This window comes from Nyctereutes procyonoides, unplaced genomic scaffold (assembly GCF_905146905.1).
Source record: "Nyctereutes procyonoides isolate TBG_1078 unplaced genomic scaffold, NYPRO_anot_genome, whole genome shotgun sequence".
NCBI lineage: Eukaryota > Metazoa > Chordata > Mammalia > Carnivora > Canidae > Nyctereutes > Nyctereutes procyonoides.
In genome coordinates this window covers 33,329,002-33,345,758 of record NW_026575131.1, presented here as the reverse complement: position 1 = coordinate 33,345,758, position 16,757 = coordinate 33,329,002, and the positions used below count along the sequence as shown (strand labels likewise).

The 16,757-nt window shown below is 46.5% G+C and overlaps 1 protein-coding gene across 1 annotated transcript in view; it reads right to left on the bottom strand.

Annotated features, from left to right (window-relative positions):
* The window catches only part of IL17RD (interleukin 17 receptor D), a 66,620-nt gene extending 50,162 nt beyond the window's left edge, over positions 1 to 16,458 (bottom strand). The window contains exon 1 of the mRNA XM_055342582.1: positions 16,302 to 16,458. Coding sequence (XP_055198557.1) covers positions 16,302 to 16,427 — 126 coding nt within the window. The 5' untranslated portion in view covers positions 16,428 to 16,458. The remainder of the gene's footprint in view (positions 1 to 16,301) is intronic.
* Between the last annotated feature and the right edge of the window lie 299 nt (positions 16,459 to 16,757).

Below are 16,757 nucleotides of genomic sequence, written 5' to 3'. Positions count from 1 at the left end.
ACCTGAAACTAAAAATCAAAAAAAGATTAAACCAAAAAAATAACCATAAAAAATAAATCCAGTGATTCCAACCCCGTAGCAACATGCACCTGTGTGTTCAAGTGTGGAAGAACCACATTTAGGGTATCCTTGGGTGGCTCGGCGGTTTAGCATCTGCCTTCGGCCCAGGGTGTGGTCCTGGAGTCCCAGGATCGAGTCCCACCCACATCGGGCTCCCTGCATGGAGCCTGTTTCTCCCTCTGCCTGTGTCTCTACCTCTCTCTCTCCCTGTGGCTCTCATGAATAAATAAATAAAATGTTTAAAAAATTAATTAATTAATTAAATGTTTAAAAAAAAAAGGAAGAACCACATTTAATGTTCATTTAGCACTCCCACCCCTTTCTTTTGCATTAGCTTTAAGTTACCAATTTGTAAAAGCAACACAAGGAAGCCCTGCTTTAAGATGTTATAATTCAGAATGTCCTTCTCTTCTGGATCCAAAGAAGTGAAGTTTTCATATAAAAATAAAGGAATAGCTCCACTAATTTCAAAGCCCCCCCCCCATTTTGGCACTTTTTTTTTTTATTGAAGTATAGTTGACACACTAGGCATTCCTATTTTTAAATCAGAGTAACAAAATCTCCTGAGTTACAAGCCCATATCTCATGAAATTTGTTAGCCATTTAGTAAATTTATTTAAGACCTAGTATGTCTACATATTGGAACATTCTTTCTGTCACCATTTGGTTTGCTCTACTACCACAAGGCCACTCTTCAGAATCTTACTCTTTTCTAACACATTTGAAAACGTTAACACTACTGAAGATAACATAAATCCAAAGGCCATGGAGGAGGAAAGTTTAAGAGTGTCTGAACATAAGTCAATATGAAGGTTTACGCCCCAGATGCAGTTTTTATGGGGTCTCCTTGCCTGAAAAGGAGCAAGGCATGCCCACAATGGTTCATCACACTTTCTCACGGTTGGTGGGGGGAAGGTGGGGGGGGGGAGGTTGGCAGCACACCCCCAACCAGGTCCTAGACATTCCCTGACCCTGTCTTGCATGTGGCTCCCTTGGGCCCTCCAAAAGCTTCATATATAACTGAGAGGTATAGGGTTATTAGGGTAACAGAGACACGACTAAAGACTACCCAAATTAACTGCTGCATCATTTAAGATGAACAAGGTTGGGAAGTCCTGGGAGGAACTGGGCCAAAGTCAGTGCTATCTGATCCGCACTGGAGAAAGAAAAGAGATTCCTCTGTTCGACAAGAGTGTCCTCTGCCTGGGCAGATCCCACATCAGTCTTCATTCCAAGGTGCCTTTTTCTCTGTCCTTACCAACCTACACATCCTGACTACATTCCTGTTTTGCCCTATACTTGGAATGACTTACTAAAGTCCATCAAGCATAAAGACCCACTGGGCTCCCTGTGCACCTGGCACAGACCCAAAGCCCCCCAATATGGTCATGTCTGCATCTAAGGACAAGCTGGCTGTCCAACATGGCAGCCTCCAGCCATGTATAGTTACCTAAACATAAAGTAATTTGCGTAAAATTAAAAATTCAGTTCCTCGGTTACACTAGCCACATTTCAAGTGCTCAACAGCCACAAGTGGGTAATAGTTACTGAACTGCCAATACAGGGAAGAACACGTCTATCATCACAGAAAGTTCTACTAGACAGCACTGAGCTGAAAGGTTTCAGCCCACCTGCCTCTGCAGTTTCAGGTGACATTCTCTCACAGCTGGAAAACTCTTCCCAGCTGTCACCAGGAACCATCTGTCACCTCATCAGACACTGAGGTGACAGCTCAGTTTCACCTGGGCGGCATGTTTTTTTTTAAGACACAGTAAAATGGCTATTTCCATTAATTTACACTTAAATCAATGTCTACCCTTGTGTATCCACCATCACAATCAGCATACAAATCAGTTCCATCCCATCACCCTCCAAAATTTCCTTGTACAGCTCCTTTGTAACAAACCCTGCATATACCCCCCAAAACCACTGATCTGGAAGCTTTCTAAAACAAAACAAAACACAAAACAAAACCTCAGATTCCTGGCCTTCCCCTGGAAATCTCACTTAAGCAGGTCTGGGAGGAGGCCTGGAATCTCTCCCTCTACCCCCACCCCGCCATGTTCCTCAGGTGACTCTAGGGAACTTCTGGGGTAAATGCCGAATCCTAGTTTAATTTAATTATCTGCAAAGCGCTCCCCTGTATCTCTCTTCCCACCTCCATTAGCTGCTCTGCTGCACATGGCAGATTTCCATCCCAGGCTGGGGGATCAGAAGGCAGGGCAGGCTCAGCTGCCGGGGGGCACAGGCAGGGTAAGAACTCTGTGACTCTGGTTTCTGGCAGAGAGAGGCCTCTTTGCATCACATGGCCTGCCATCCTAATCCCTTCCTGGCTCTTTGTGCCATGGAATCCTCATCTGGCAAAAAGGAACCACATCAGAAATAACTGCCTGCCTACCTCCGAGGCTCTCTGGGAACCAGTGATTTTTTTTTTTTTTAATATAAGCAACATGCTGCTTTCTTTTTTTTTTTTTTTAAAGATTTTATTTATTTATTCATGAGAGACACAAAGAGAGAGAGATGCAGAGACATAGGCAGAAGGAGAAGCAGGCTCCATGGAGGGAGCCTGATGTGGGCCTCGATCCTGGGACCCCGGGATCACACCCTGGGCCAAAGGCAGACGCTCAACCGCTGAGTCACCCAGGCTTCCCGCAATGATTTAGATAATACAGAAGGCACTGAGCAGCTAGGACGAAAGGGACCCTGTCCTAGATACATCATCACCACACAGGGCCACCTTCAGATTGGAACTCTCCTCACCCTGACTGTTTACCTGCCGGATGTGGGAGATCAGGACACAAAGTACAATAAAATTGCAACCAACAAAAAAAAAAAAATCAAAAATTTTTTCCTCCTAAATGCATAATCCCAAGGGCAAGGTACCAAATTCCATTTTTAAAGGGGAATTCGGAAGAGTCAACAACATCTTAGAAAACCTCCTCTGCTCAGAAAGTAAACAATTTACAAAGAGGGTCAACACTTGAATTTAGCCATTCTCTCCAGCTTCTTCAGTTCTGCTGAGGATTCCTGGAAAACACTTTGAAAAGTTTCAGATGATCAAAGGAAAAGTATGGCCAACACAAGAAATGCTATCATTTAACATCACGTGTTTATTTAGCCCCACCAAACCAAAGAGAGAAGACTGTTTGAAAGGGAGAGAATGCCTGCTTAATCAACTAAAAATGCATTCATTACTATGCTATTCACCGTGGCTTTCCTGAAATCAGACACTTTTGCCCCTAGACCATAAGATTGAAGCGATTTGAAATGAAAATATTTCCTGTCCACTGCTTGCCAGTTTCTAGCCCCAGAGTGATATAACAGATGACATCCAGTACAATAAATGCTTTTATTAACCATAAATTTGAGACTGCTTTAGGGATTTGAAGTGTTGGGTTTCATGCTGAAAAAATGTAATGTTATCCACAGACCATCAGTGAGTAACAAAAACAGAGGCACAGGTTATGCTACTTTGATCAAATTATGGCAAAAAAAAAAAATCGTCTTTTGCATTTAAAATAGTAGTTGCATTCAGGGCATATCTTCAAGGAGCACCACAATAGCTTAATCATGTCTTGGAGAGTTTAATGGAAATTCATCCTGAATGCAGATTAATAGAACCAACAGCTTCTGTTAAACAGAAAGGAAGTTGCAAAGTGTTATGAGGCTAAGTGAGCTGAGAAATTCAAATGCTAAAATGGGACCTCTAAATCAAGGTCTGTCAACCTCAACACTATTGACACTTTGGGCCAGATAAGTCTTTATTGGGGAAGGCCGGCTCACGCATTTCAGGGTGTTTAGCAGCATCCCTGGCCCCTACCCACAAAAAGCCAGTAGCAAAACTCCTTCCCAGTTGTGACAATGAAAAATATCTCCAGGGAACCCCCAAATCACCCCCAATTGAGAACTACTGCTCTGAATCGAAACCTAGGCCTGCTAAGCAAATGCTGCCTGATTTCTCTTTATCCAAAGACCACATCAGGGCTGAAGGAGTCTCGCGGCGGCCTCAGCACTCAGCTCCAGGGCCTCCCTCTGCACAGAAATGGTGAGCCCCAAGTGATTTCTGAAAACCAAAAGCACTCTGCACCCCCTCTCCCACTGAAACCGACGGCGGCACAGCCATGGAAACAAGAACTCTCTCCCCTGTGACCAGAGCAAAGGAGCCTAAGCAAAGGCAACCCCCTCCTGAGGCACAGGCTGGCCGGGCCTTTGTGTCCAGCACATTCCAGCACAGGGGCCGCTGCGGGGCTGGGCGGCACCGCATCCCTGCCAGCCTCCAGACTGCTGCTTTCTGGCCTTTCACGGTCAGGCCAAGGAGGGGACCTGGGACCCGGTGCCAGAAAAGAAAATGAAAAGCAAAGGTGCACCTCTGCGGCCCATTCTCTGCGTGCTGAATGTCCCACTATTCCATCTCGGCATGACATTTCACGGCCAGCAGGGGAGGGGGCCGGCCGAGAGCGAACAAACGCCAGCCGCACAGGCCCGCCCGCCCGCGCCCTCCCGGCCTCATGAATAAAAGATAGAGGGTTCGTCTGGGCCGCCTTCCTGGTACCCTGCAAGAATAACAACTGGACACTTTTTGACGTTTTAACTTACTTTGAAAAAATAACCAATATTAACTTTACACGTCTTTGACTTTACACGCCCTTACTCACCTCTGGGGTAAGGGCAAAGAAAAGAAAAGCCCCGTAATTAGACGGACGATAGCAATACAGGTTACAGTAATGAAACTGTCTGTAGGGACTCTACTAAAATAATTTAGGCAACAGGAGATCACAGAACCAAAAGGCTGGAAACTGACTTCGAGGATATGTTTTGAGTGGAGTGGCCTTTACTGGAAATAAAGTTCAATGTTTTCTTAGCACAAAGGAAAGTCATGACTGAATTGTGGTGCGAGGATGCACTCAACCGTAAACCTGCCCCGGCCAAACAGAGGTTGTAATAGGCACTTGTTCCTAGTCGCTGAGGGCGACACCTACAACTGTTTGCAACCAGCCCGTGTGAACAGCAAAAGCCTTCAACATTCTTGAGACACCACAGTCCTAATTTTGAGAGCACAATTCATTTCAAATCGTTTTTAAGAGAGGAGATTATATTACAGGATAGCACATGACGCCCCGTGCTTTGGATTCCCAGTAAAAAGGTAGCCTTAATGTAAAGCATCGCGTTTTTAAAAAAGACAACCTAAGACTCAACTGGATTAAACCACTGGCAAGGTCTCCATGTGCAACAATTTCAAATAAGAAAAACCAATTATGCTCATCGCTGAAACTTCATCCATATTTGTTACCTACTGATATCTAATACACAACGGCACAATATCACCTTTTAAGGGATCTGGCCAAAATATTTAACTTGATCCTAGTCGTGAGGAAACACTCAGAAATCTAACTTGTGGCACGGTCTACACCACAAGTGACCCTGACTCTTCAAACATGTATGTTATAAAAGACCAAAGAAAAAGGGCACCCCAGGTGGCTCAGGGGTTTAGCGCTACCTTCAGCCCAGGGCCTGGTCCTAGAGACCCAGGATCGAGTCCGCCTGGGGCTCCCCGCAGGGAGCCTACTTCTCCCTCTGCCTCTCTCTTTCTCTCTCATGAATAAATAAATAAAATCTTAAAAAAAAAAAAAAAAAGAAATGGGTGGAAGAGCCATCCTCAAGTAGAGGAGATGGAAGAGACATGATGTCTCTGTACAAGTGATCTATGTAAGAGTAATCCTTGTCTGAATCCTAGAATGTGATTCAGAAAGAAATCACGAAGGACTGTGAGACAGCTGACATACCTGTGGCAAGCAACTGGTAACTCTAGGCAAAGGGTAAATAGGTGTTCATTTACTGTTTTTTCAATTTTTCTATAGGCTTAAAAATTTTCAGAATCCAAAATATGGGAGAGAAAGTAAAGAGAAGCCCAGATAGCAGTAACCGGCAGCCGCCTGCTGGGCTTGGCAAGAGTGGGGAGGAGGGTGCTCCAAAGCAAAAATTTCATCTTCCTAATTAGTTTCAGAAAATATATGTCCAAAATATGAATAATGGTTTTTAAAGGAAAATTACATAGTCTTTGTATAACATAGATCTAAGATAAAAAATAAAATTTAAAAAAACATAATAATAGGACTTATTCACTTAACTGGGCAAGGGGAGGTGGAGATGTACACACAGCAGACATTTAAGACATTCATGTTTCTGCTTTTAAAACAGTCATAGGTCCTTTAAAAGCCACTTTATGCCTTTCCCTAAAACTCTTCTCCTGCAATTTATCATTCTCTTTCTCCTCGTGTCGAAAAGCCTACTAATTTAAAAACTTTTTAGAACAGCTCTTTAAAACCCCCCTTCCGCCCAAAGTCTCCCCCCATTATCCACCCTCATCTTTCTTTAATGAGATAAAAGCAATAATTACACTAGTCTTGACCAACTCGAAAACTATGCACTTAAAAAAAAAAAAGTGCGACCCTTTAAGTAAAAGGAAGAAAGCTCAGTAAATGGGAAATGTGCTCAAGTGAAAAGATGTGGGGGTAGAATTTCTGTCTCTTGAGAACTTCAAAACCCAGGGAGGAGAACAATGAGAGAGGCAGCATGTCCAGAGCAGCCTTATGAGGGATGGGGGGTGAATGTCACCTTGGGCGAGTCCAACACTGGGAACCCACGGCTCCACTGCCCTGAAGCAGCCTTTGGGCAGCACAACCAGATGTTACATTTTTCTCTGCTTAATTTTGGTAAAACTCCATGACCTCTTTCTCAAATTAAAAAGGCAATGCTATTTCTTTAAACCACAGGAGCTATCTTTAGTGAAGCCTTCTAAGGATTTCATTAATTCATAGCCAGCCAACCAGGACCTTTCCCACAGTCTCCCACAAAAAAGCCCGGGAAGTCACTGACTGCTTGGCTGGATCTGAATATGAGCAGAGGTAAGATCAGAAATATCTAGTTCCTCCCACAGGGAGGCAAGCCATGAAAATCAAAGCCAGGCAAAAACTCATTACCACAGCTGGCCAGCAAACCCACAGCCCTGGAAAGAAGGCAAAGAGCATCTTTGATTCTGGATGGACCGTCTAGTGACTTCAGAAAATAAAATCTGTTCACAACCAGAAGGGATGACACAAAATGAGACCCGAACCTCTGTTAAAAAGACAAAGTTTTCATACCAGCTGGCAGCTGCTGCTAGGGAATGGGAATTATTTCATAAGGTCCAAAAACCAGGATGCTTGGTTAGCACTGGACAGTAACTTTTTTACATTTTTTTTATCCACAGTGCAAACTGTACAGTCCAAACATCTCCTCTTGAAGCAACAAACACTTTACAAAGTATAGGGACAGAGTTCCCTGTATCTTGGAATCCTTCCTCCATGTCCATGTCTCTGGTATTGATCTCCATCCAATACCAGCCCAAGCACCACCTCAGTCATCCTCTGGAACATCCTGCAGCCCAGCAGTGACCAAGGTTGACACTTGGTGCCAATAATCTATGATGTGAATAGCAGGAGCATATTTTATGCTAACTCTGAGCACCTAATGCCACATGATGCACTAATGCTGTGAAAACATAAGAAAACCTAGAAGTTCAGAGGATATCTATAGGACTACTGCTCGTCTTCCATGTCACCTCAGCAGAGAGACCACCTGAGATCATCTGCATGTGCCACCATCATTCTCATCACCGACTATAATTTCCTGAAGAGCACTTGGTCATTCAAGGAACATGCAGGGAATAACCTACAATATGGCCGCTCCAGATTTCCTGATGTGGCAGAGAACAAAACAGATACAGGCTCTGCCCTCATGCAATTAACACAACAGTGGGGGAGACAGACAAGAAAACACCATGTGTGTCTCATGGTGAAAAGTTCTGTGGAGAAAAACAAAGTGAGGAAAAGAGGGCAGGTTGCTATTTCAAATAGGGTGGTCACGTCACTATTCTGTTGTCCTTGTTATTTATATGCTACGATCTAAGCTCCAGAAATTGGGCCCAGCACATAGAAAGCTCCAAACACTCAGTGAATGAAGAAATGGCCACTGAGGGTTACTCTTATTAAACCATTCATCTGCTGGAGAAACCTGTCAAGCCTCATGGTTCCTGACAGGTGCACACAGGCAAAACTCATGCACGCTATAATCCAGTCCCAACCTACATCCTCAGCCTTCCTGTCCTCACCCTGTCAAATGAACTACCCTCCCCCAGCTTTGCCACGTCTTTCTTTCTGCCACACATTTCTTTCAAAGGATCCCCCACCTCCTGGTTCCATTTGCAGGCGGGGGGGGGGGGGGGGGGGCCTTGCCTTCTTTGGCCATCCATTCCCTTCTTCTAAGCCCCTCTGAACCATCCAAATTAATTTTCTTCTTCATGAACAAATCAAGTTTCTACTGCTTCTTCAATGCATAACTGCAAAAGGCTGGATGCATTCTCACTAGATCTGGAGTCATGATGGGATGAGTCTGACGTTACTAAATGTAGGGTTTTCTGGCACAGGTGAAATTCACATGGGGAGACCAGGGAAGGGGGAGCATGATGTGGAGAAGCCTCACAGACAAAGGTGAGCCTCCTCCAAAGCAGAGGAAACTAAGGCAGACAAAGAAGCCAAAATTACTGGGAACCACAGGGGACATGGGCTAATAAAAAGCCAGATTTCCAAAGATGTCAAGCAGTGCCACAGCCACTGACACATCATTACCCTGATTCTCACACTGGCAACTGCATAGGTGGACTGTTCTAGGATGAGGAGCAGCAGGAACTGTGTTTCATGTTTTCTGGAAGGAGTGGGGAGGTAGAGGGAGGACAGAGTTCCCTGTACCTTGGAATCCTTTCTGCAAGTCCATGTCTCTGAGCCCTTATCCTTTTTTCTTACAGCCTCAGCTGGGTGGGGAGCCAGATGGTCCTACCATCTTTGTCTTTTCCCTGCAAAATCTAAGTAACTACAGAACCACACCAAGACTTGACACAGTGTAGCTGCTCAAAAAAAAACATGTCTTACCTCTTCACTCCAGATTAGTCTTCTTGAACTTCAGATATTAAGCAGTTAAATAAATCCTAACCATGTGAGTGCCCATGCCCCACCCAGAGCCAATGTGCCCACTCCAGAGAAAGGCAGTGATAAACTGTCACTCAGCAGAGCCCACACTTGCTAGGGCTGACTGCTCAAGCATTGGTCTGGATAACATTGTATTTTCCTCTGGTAAAAGGGGGGGCCATTTCAGGAGAGAAGAAACCAGAAATCACCTGGACAAAATAGAATCACGGAGTAAGGGCTTTTAAACTATATGGCCTATCTCAGGAAAATGCACTTCTTCATTCCAAGGAAACCCTCCCTCTATCCCCATCTCAGACCAGAAGTCTGGGGCCATAGCCAGCATTTTCTAAAGGGTTACCATTCAATGGGGGCTGTGTTGAAGGTAGTGGGGGGGGGGGGTCATTCTACAAAACTGACAAAACAGAACACTTGGAAAAACTCCTAGTTTTTAAGGAAATAAAGTACTTTTCAAATCTAAAAAGGTTATATTTAAAGTCTAATCCCCTATGATTTCAGAAGGATTCATCTAAAGCATTCATTTAATGTGTAAAATCTAAATATCCATTGGAACACTTAATAAATGCTATCAATTTCCATTCCCTTTCAAAGTTGCTGCTTCAGTTTTATAGGATATTTCTGATACATTCAAGCAAGCTTCCCTACGATGTAGTAATTTTAATGAAAAAGCCTCATGATTAATGTTCAGGTTTGGAATGAGGAACATACAATAAAATTATAATTTATTAAATTTCCAATAATACTTGCCATCTACTGCCCTTTCAACTCTTTAAGGTACCAGCCTTATGCAAATAAGACATTTTAGCACTAGAAACAAATGCTTCTTAAAAGCGCAGTTTTTTTTAATGGAGGTAGTTTCCATTCATGCCATTAAATCAGACAATTTATAGGCCAACTTCCGTTTTAGAAGAGAATTACATGTGTGTTCACATCACATCTTTATTTTGTCATCCACTCAGTGATTTGTTGAGGACAGCTGGTACCTATTAAGTCCCCCCTTTAAATGTTGTAGCCTTAATTAGCTACATCCACCTTCCCCCAACATTTCCAAACAAGGAACTAGAGAAAAGGGAAGCCGTTTTTATCACAGATGCTTTGAACAATGGAGTTGTAAATGTTAAAATAATAGTCTCCATTAGAAACCAGGTAGTCATTCCTTTTTCAGGTCCCATCACAAAAACACGGTACAGACAGGGCTTAAATGTTTGGTGTTTGTTACTTAGGTAATTTTTAGTTTCACGCCTGGTGTTATTAAACTTTCCCAAGATACTGCTTGGGAAACGGTGGGAACAGCCTCCCCAGAGATACTCTTGGCATTATTTAGGCTACAAACTCATTACTTGGGACTTCTGAGCACATGAAGCCAGCACCAGCAGAGAGTCTGCAAATAGAGCATAAGCATGGTATGGTTTTCTATGAACAGACACCATGCTCTTCCCAGATAATAAAGACTTTCCAACTCACACAGTGAGAAATCCACTTATTGTATGACTTTAACTTGCCACATGTAAATATAACACACTAATTTTATTACAATGTAGATTTCCTGTCTTTAAAAAAAAGTACCCTATGATGCACTGGCGCTTCAAGTGTGAATTACATCAACAAGCGAAATTTTGAGCAAGATAAGGAGCCACCTCTAGGATTTCCCCTTAGATATGGTTTCTTAGAGATTTGTCCCAGCTTTTAATCTGCAGTAAGACTATCTGTTTCAATAGGATGTGCTCATTCCTGGGCTTGTGTCTTTTCAATCAGCCAGTGGCCCTGCCGGGTTTAGAGTGGCAGAGAGGAAGTGGCCTGTGGTTAAACAGAGGAAATTCCAAGGCATTTTAATAGAGCAAATAGTCTCTTTACTTCCCACAGGGAAGAGCTTCAAAGGCCCCGGGCCCTGGAGGAGACAATGTGTTGTGGGGCCATCAGTCACCTAATCGTGTGTCAGGACCATTCAGAATGTCCCAGCAGCCAAGACAAACACTGCCCAGGAGGACATTGCCTCCCACCGGACGAGCAAGTCAGGCTGCTGGGAGTTGGGGCCTCTGGCCCCAGCACAGCAGACAGGCCCCCAGAGCTTGCTGAGGACAGGAGACCTCCAAATTTGGGGGAGATGTGAAACAGGGTCTCCACTGCCAGGGTAAAATGCAGGAGAAAAGTCTCCTCCAAGGGTACTGCCCCTCACCCCAACCTGTCAAGCTTCTAGGGATACTGGAGCCCCCTCCCTCAGCCTATACTCTTACAAATGGGGGGGGGTGCAAGCTTTCAGAAGCCTAAAAGCCCATCTATCAGAGGCAGACACAAGGGGCAATGAGAAACAAAAAGATACAATTAATTGCTGATGGGGTGGCCCCAGCAGCAGCAGACATCTGCTGGGCATGGTATGTGAAAAGCTCCGGGACCGATGAGGGGAAAAGAGGGTCTAAAAGCTTAAACACACACACACACACACACACACACACACACACACACATTTTAGGCCAAATGAAGCATGAAAAATAACTTAAAATGAAGACTTACAAAAGCATTAGCAGTTCTTTCCTTTGTAGGGACTCTGTAAAGTTTGAACTGCAGAGAATATGATTTGGATGCTACTCTCCTCTTTCCTAAGACTGTTTTCCAGACAAGCCCAGCTGTTCTGGGGAGGAACCCATGGAAGCGTGAGGGTCGCCTTCACTCCCGGCCTCCTCTTCAACCCCAGGCTAAAGGCATCCACCCAAACCAGGATGCCTTGCCCAACTGGCTCTCTGGGATCCCCTCAGCCGGCCTGACCCCTTTCACTGGTCAGGGCTCTGACAAAGTCTCCACTTCCCCTGTAAGTCCAGGAAAATAATTTAAAGTCAAACTCTGATTTTAAATGTTTAGAATGTGGCTTCTCCCCACTTCTCTGGCCTGGGGAAGTCCTGTCTCCTAAAGCAATGGCTCTCATCATTGAGAGAGCATCAGAGGGATTTGTTAAAATGCCAATTCCTGAACCCCCATCGCACTCCTATTCTGGACGCATTAGCCTTGAATCTGCATTTTAACAAGCTCCCAAGGCAATCCTGATACTGGAAGCCCCTAGACTTTGAGAAATTGTGTTCAGCGGGAAAGGGGAAAGGGTCCACAGCCGGTACTTACTTGCCGGTCTCATTCACCCAGCTGTATCCCCTTGTTAATACAACTAGCACAATGCCCCAGGCACTGCAGGGGCTGGGGGGGGGGGGGAGATCAGTGGGATGGATGGGGGAGGGGAGAGAAGGGAGGGCTGTTCAAGAGAGATGGACCCTGGCCAAGAGGATTCCCAATTAACATGGCAAAACAGGCTGCAGGAAAGCATCGCAGTTCTTATAAAAATGTCTCTCTGAAAAATGTGTCAACCAGGGCTGAGTCATTTTTTAACCAAGAATTCTATAAGAGACACAAGAGCATGTATAACATGGAAGACATGGCCACAAGACAGGCAGACCAGATGCAGGCTAGGGAGCCATGAGCTGCAAGTGAATGAAAACGCATCCAATTCAGAATCAAATAAACATGCCTGGGCCCACAGCCAAGGAGAGTTCTTGGATTGGACTTTTATCAGGACCTAAATTTTAACCAGCTGGAACTTCTTCTTTTCCAAGTACCACCCTATTCCTTCCTACCTTTTGAGATGAAGTATTTGCCTTAAATGGGAAACTTGCACTTCATTGTAAAGACGATGCCAGCATTCTGGCTTCCTGAATTCCTGGAGAAGCAGGCTTTTTGCAGGGTAGACATTTGTTTCATAGATAAAAGACTAAAGAAGATGTACCCCATTTAGATAGGAAGGCATTTTTGTTCCCTCTGCAGGAAACTGCCACTAAATAAAAACCTGTGGGAGCCGATGCCTAATTCTTTGTTCCATCGCTGTTTTTCAAACAACTAGCAAGGCAAGAGGGGAAAAAAAAAAAAACAAAAAACCTCAGCACAACTGATTGATATAAAGTTACCCAACATAAAACCATTCCACCATCAAGAAGCAAAAGTTAAGACCCAGTGTGAGGACCGGTTTTAGAAATTGCTGCCGCTAAAAAAAAAAAAAAAGAAAAGAAAGAAAGAAATTGTTACTGCTTTGGGAAAATTGTATTTATTACTCCAAGAGCAACTTTACCTGGCAAGGGCCCTAAGAGATTTTTTTTTAAGTAGTTGAGGAAGTGTGCCCACAACTCATTTCTAAAACACTGAGCTGTGTTCAAGATGGTATCAGTCCCTTAATTGCCCCACTAATAATAGGAAGGTTGTGAAATCTGACCACTTAAACCAGGCCAGCTCCTAAGAGAGCCTCCCCAAAGGGTGTGTTAGAAATGCTGCTGAAGGTTAGCTGGCTGGCTGCAGTCACCTTGCGAGTCCTGGGAAAATACACACTGCTGCAAGGGCAAGGGTTTCTGGAACAAATGCTCCCTGGAGATCAAGGAGGTCATTGCCTCAGTTCCTCTGCAGCACCCAGATCCTGCACCCTGTTGTCCTCCTGTCAGGTTCCATATGACCTTAGACCCACAGGAAGCTGTCTCCTGTTTGATTCACACATATTGACCCTTCTTTTTATGCCTGCATGGCCCCAACTAGACTGTAAGCAACCTTAGGACACAGACCAACATCTATGAGCTGAATACCCATCATCTGGTAGGGGACTCTGACATGAATCATATGCCCAAATCATTGTACACCAGTGTTCACTGGCCAGTCCTCTGACAGAACTTTTGGAAGAACATATGTAGGGAGATGGGAGCAGGGAAGGCTTCCTGCAAGAAGTGCTGCTGGAGCAGAGAAGGGAGGCTGAGGTATAAAGAGAAGGAATGAAGACAGAACAGCATGTGCAAAAGCCTGCTGTGTAGAGGACACTGGAACTCAGTGATCTCATCTCTCCACACACTTCCTAAAAATCATCACTTAATACAGGATTTAGCAGGAAGGCTGCAGGGTCTAATTGGGCTCAGCCAAGAATTACAGGGTTCCAGGCTCAGAGGCCACCAAGACGAGGTTAAGTGCCTGGCTAAAGAAACCTGTCCTAGACACAGATGTGAACAAATACTGACAATGTAGTCTGGTGAGAACTAAGTGCAAGGACCTGGTTGAGAAGGCAAAGAGAATGACATTCAGGGAGGGCTTCCCGGAAGGTGGTATCACCCAAGCTGAGGCTTAGGACAAGCAGAAGGTGCTCAGGGGGAGGAAAAGGCATCCTAGGAGCAGAGAAAACATGCCTCAACAGCACAAAGGGCCCAAAAGTTAGGGAGCAGGCTGGAAAGGTGGGTATGCAAGGCAGATGGGCAGGAGGGGTTGAAGAGTGCTGGTGGCTCCATCATATGCACCAAAAGGCAAGTCCAGGAAATAAGGAGTCATGTTTTGGGTTGAGAAGAATGTGGAATCTGGGAGGGGGCTTCCATACTCATTCAAGAAGGGATGAAAATGACCCAAGGAGAGAATTAGTGGGACCAAAGAAAAAGCTGTTTAGAACGTCACCCCCAATTAGGAGTTGTGGTGGGAGAAAGGTCAGCCTGAGTGTGAGGCTCCTGGGGCAGAGGCCACCATTAATTTGGGGCAGGGGTGCAGTTAGAGGAAATGAACACATTCCCACAGGCATAGAGAACAAAACCACCACCTTGGCTCCTTTGGGTCACTATTATACCCAAACCATTAAAACTTCACAAGCTTTGTACACAGATGCATGAAGCCACCTAGACAACTGCAGAAAAATAGCAATTTGGTCAGATGAAAACTCAGAATGAAGTGCATGTAATGCTCTCAGTTACTCAAAAGCTGAAATATCCATTTAGATCCAAAAAGTTTAGCAGGATTAGTAAATCAATATGAGATAGCCTTAAGGAAAACTTCTTGATCTAAAAATTGGGGAAAACTTGCTATCTTAAAAATTAATAGTTATTTTTACTAAATAAGACAAAGTAAGAAAATATGATGTTTTACTCAAACAGGAAGGTTATATGCACTATGGGGTTGGTGGGAGGGTGTGTTATGGCTATCAAGTTTGAAGACATCCCAACTGCCTGACTCATACCTGGTCTTCTGCACTGTGCTTCTCTGAATGTGGGACAAGGTAGCGGGAAGCACTAGCCTGAGACTCTAAGAAAGTACTAGGTCCTAGGCCTTGACTGCACTGAGGCCATGCAGAACATCCCAGGTGTGTCAGAGTTGTTCTAAGTAAATGACCCATCTCTCAGCGCAACAGTACTGGGATAATTAGGAAGTCCCCTTTAATTCCCATTTTCCAGGTGAAGAAACCAGAGCCCAGAAGAGCCAAGGTCATGTCCGTGGCTGCCTGAGTGCAAAGCCCACATCCTCTCCACAAGTCTAAGGAGCTTGAGTAGCCTGACGCCTGGCTGCCCTGACTTGGGTAGGAGATGTGAGGCAGACAGATGTAGTGCGGGTTCCAAGCCCAGGAACCCTGGTGGGGACCGGTGACAGCAGCATCCCCGCGCACATCGCTCCCTGCCCAACTCCCCACCATCCGGACAGCGTCGAAGTGCTCCGTTACAGCAAGAAAACTACATCTGTGCACCTCTCCTGTCTCCTCTGGGGCACCTGACCGAGGCGACAAACTCATGCCTTCCTTTGGCCTAGAAAAATATCCGCAAGTCAAGCTGGGGCCGGGGAGAGGGGGTGTAGGTCATCCGTGAGACCATTCCCTAGACGAAGGGCTGAACGGGGAGCAAAGTTTTCCAGCAAGGCAGGAGTCGGAGGTGGGGTGAAAGTGGGGTAAGACGGCCCAGCCTAGAAGGAACAATGCGGCCACGAGAGGGGGCGCATCCCTCCCCAGCGCTCCAGGTCCCCGCTCTGGCAGTCCCGGGCCTCTACAGAGTTCTGGACCCCAGGTCGGGGAAGAACCCGCCCCCCCCCCACTCCTGCTGCAAAGCGCCCCCAGGCCCGACAGTTCCGAGCATCCCAGCCCCGGGGTGAAGGAGGTACGCGTCCGGGAACAAAGGGTGGGGCGCCCTTCTCCCGCCCGCCTTCTGGGAGCCAGACCCCGGCCAGGGGCCGCGCCTCATTAACAACACAAAGCCGGGGGTCGGGCGGCCCCTTTCATCCAGGCGGGGGCTGTCGGACGCGCGCCCCGGGAGGGAAGGAGGGAAGAAGGGCGAGGGGAGCGGGGATCCCAGCCCCGCCGCTGACTCGGCGCAGGGCAGGCAAGTCGGCACCGGCTCGGGTGCCCGCGAGCACCTGTGCGCACCGCGCCCGCCACGCTTTGGGGAATGGCGAGAAGTTTCTCCTTACCCTCCAGCCGCAGGTGTCGGCGCCCCGCGCTCTGCTGGAGCCGCCCGCGGCCACGGCCAGCTGCGAACCGTTGAGGCAGGCGTTGACCGTGAAGAAGACGGAGCAGAGCTGCAGCCACGGGGCCATGGCCGTGCGCTCGCCCAGCCCTACCCTGACTCCGCACCCCGGCTGCCTGCCTCTGGCCAGCCCCAAGTGGGCGGTGGCGCCCGCGGCCGCCGCGGAGCTGGCCGCACCACGGAGCATGCGCCGCCGGCCCGCGCCCTGCCCCTTCTCCCCGGGCCCCGCCCCCAACCCGACTCCAGCGGCCTGGCCCCGCCCCGCCCAGCAGTCCGCTCCCACCCCCAGGGCCGCACCCCGAGTTTCCCCTGAGAGGCCAGCAGCTGCGATTTTTGCCCCCCCCTCACCTGACATTTATCCAAGTGATGCCTGCTGCCAGCAAAAACTCGGGAAAACACA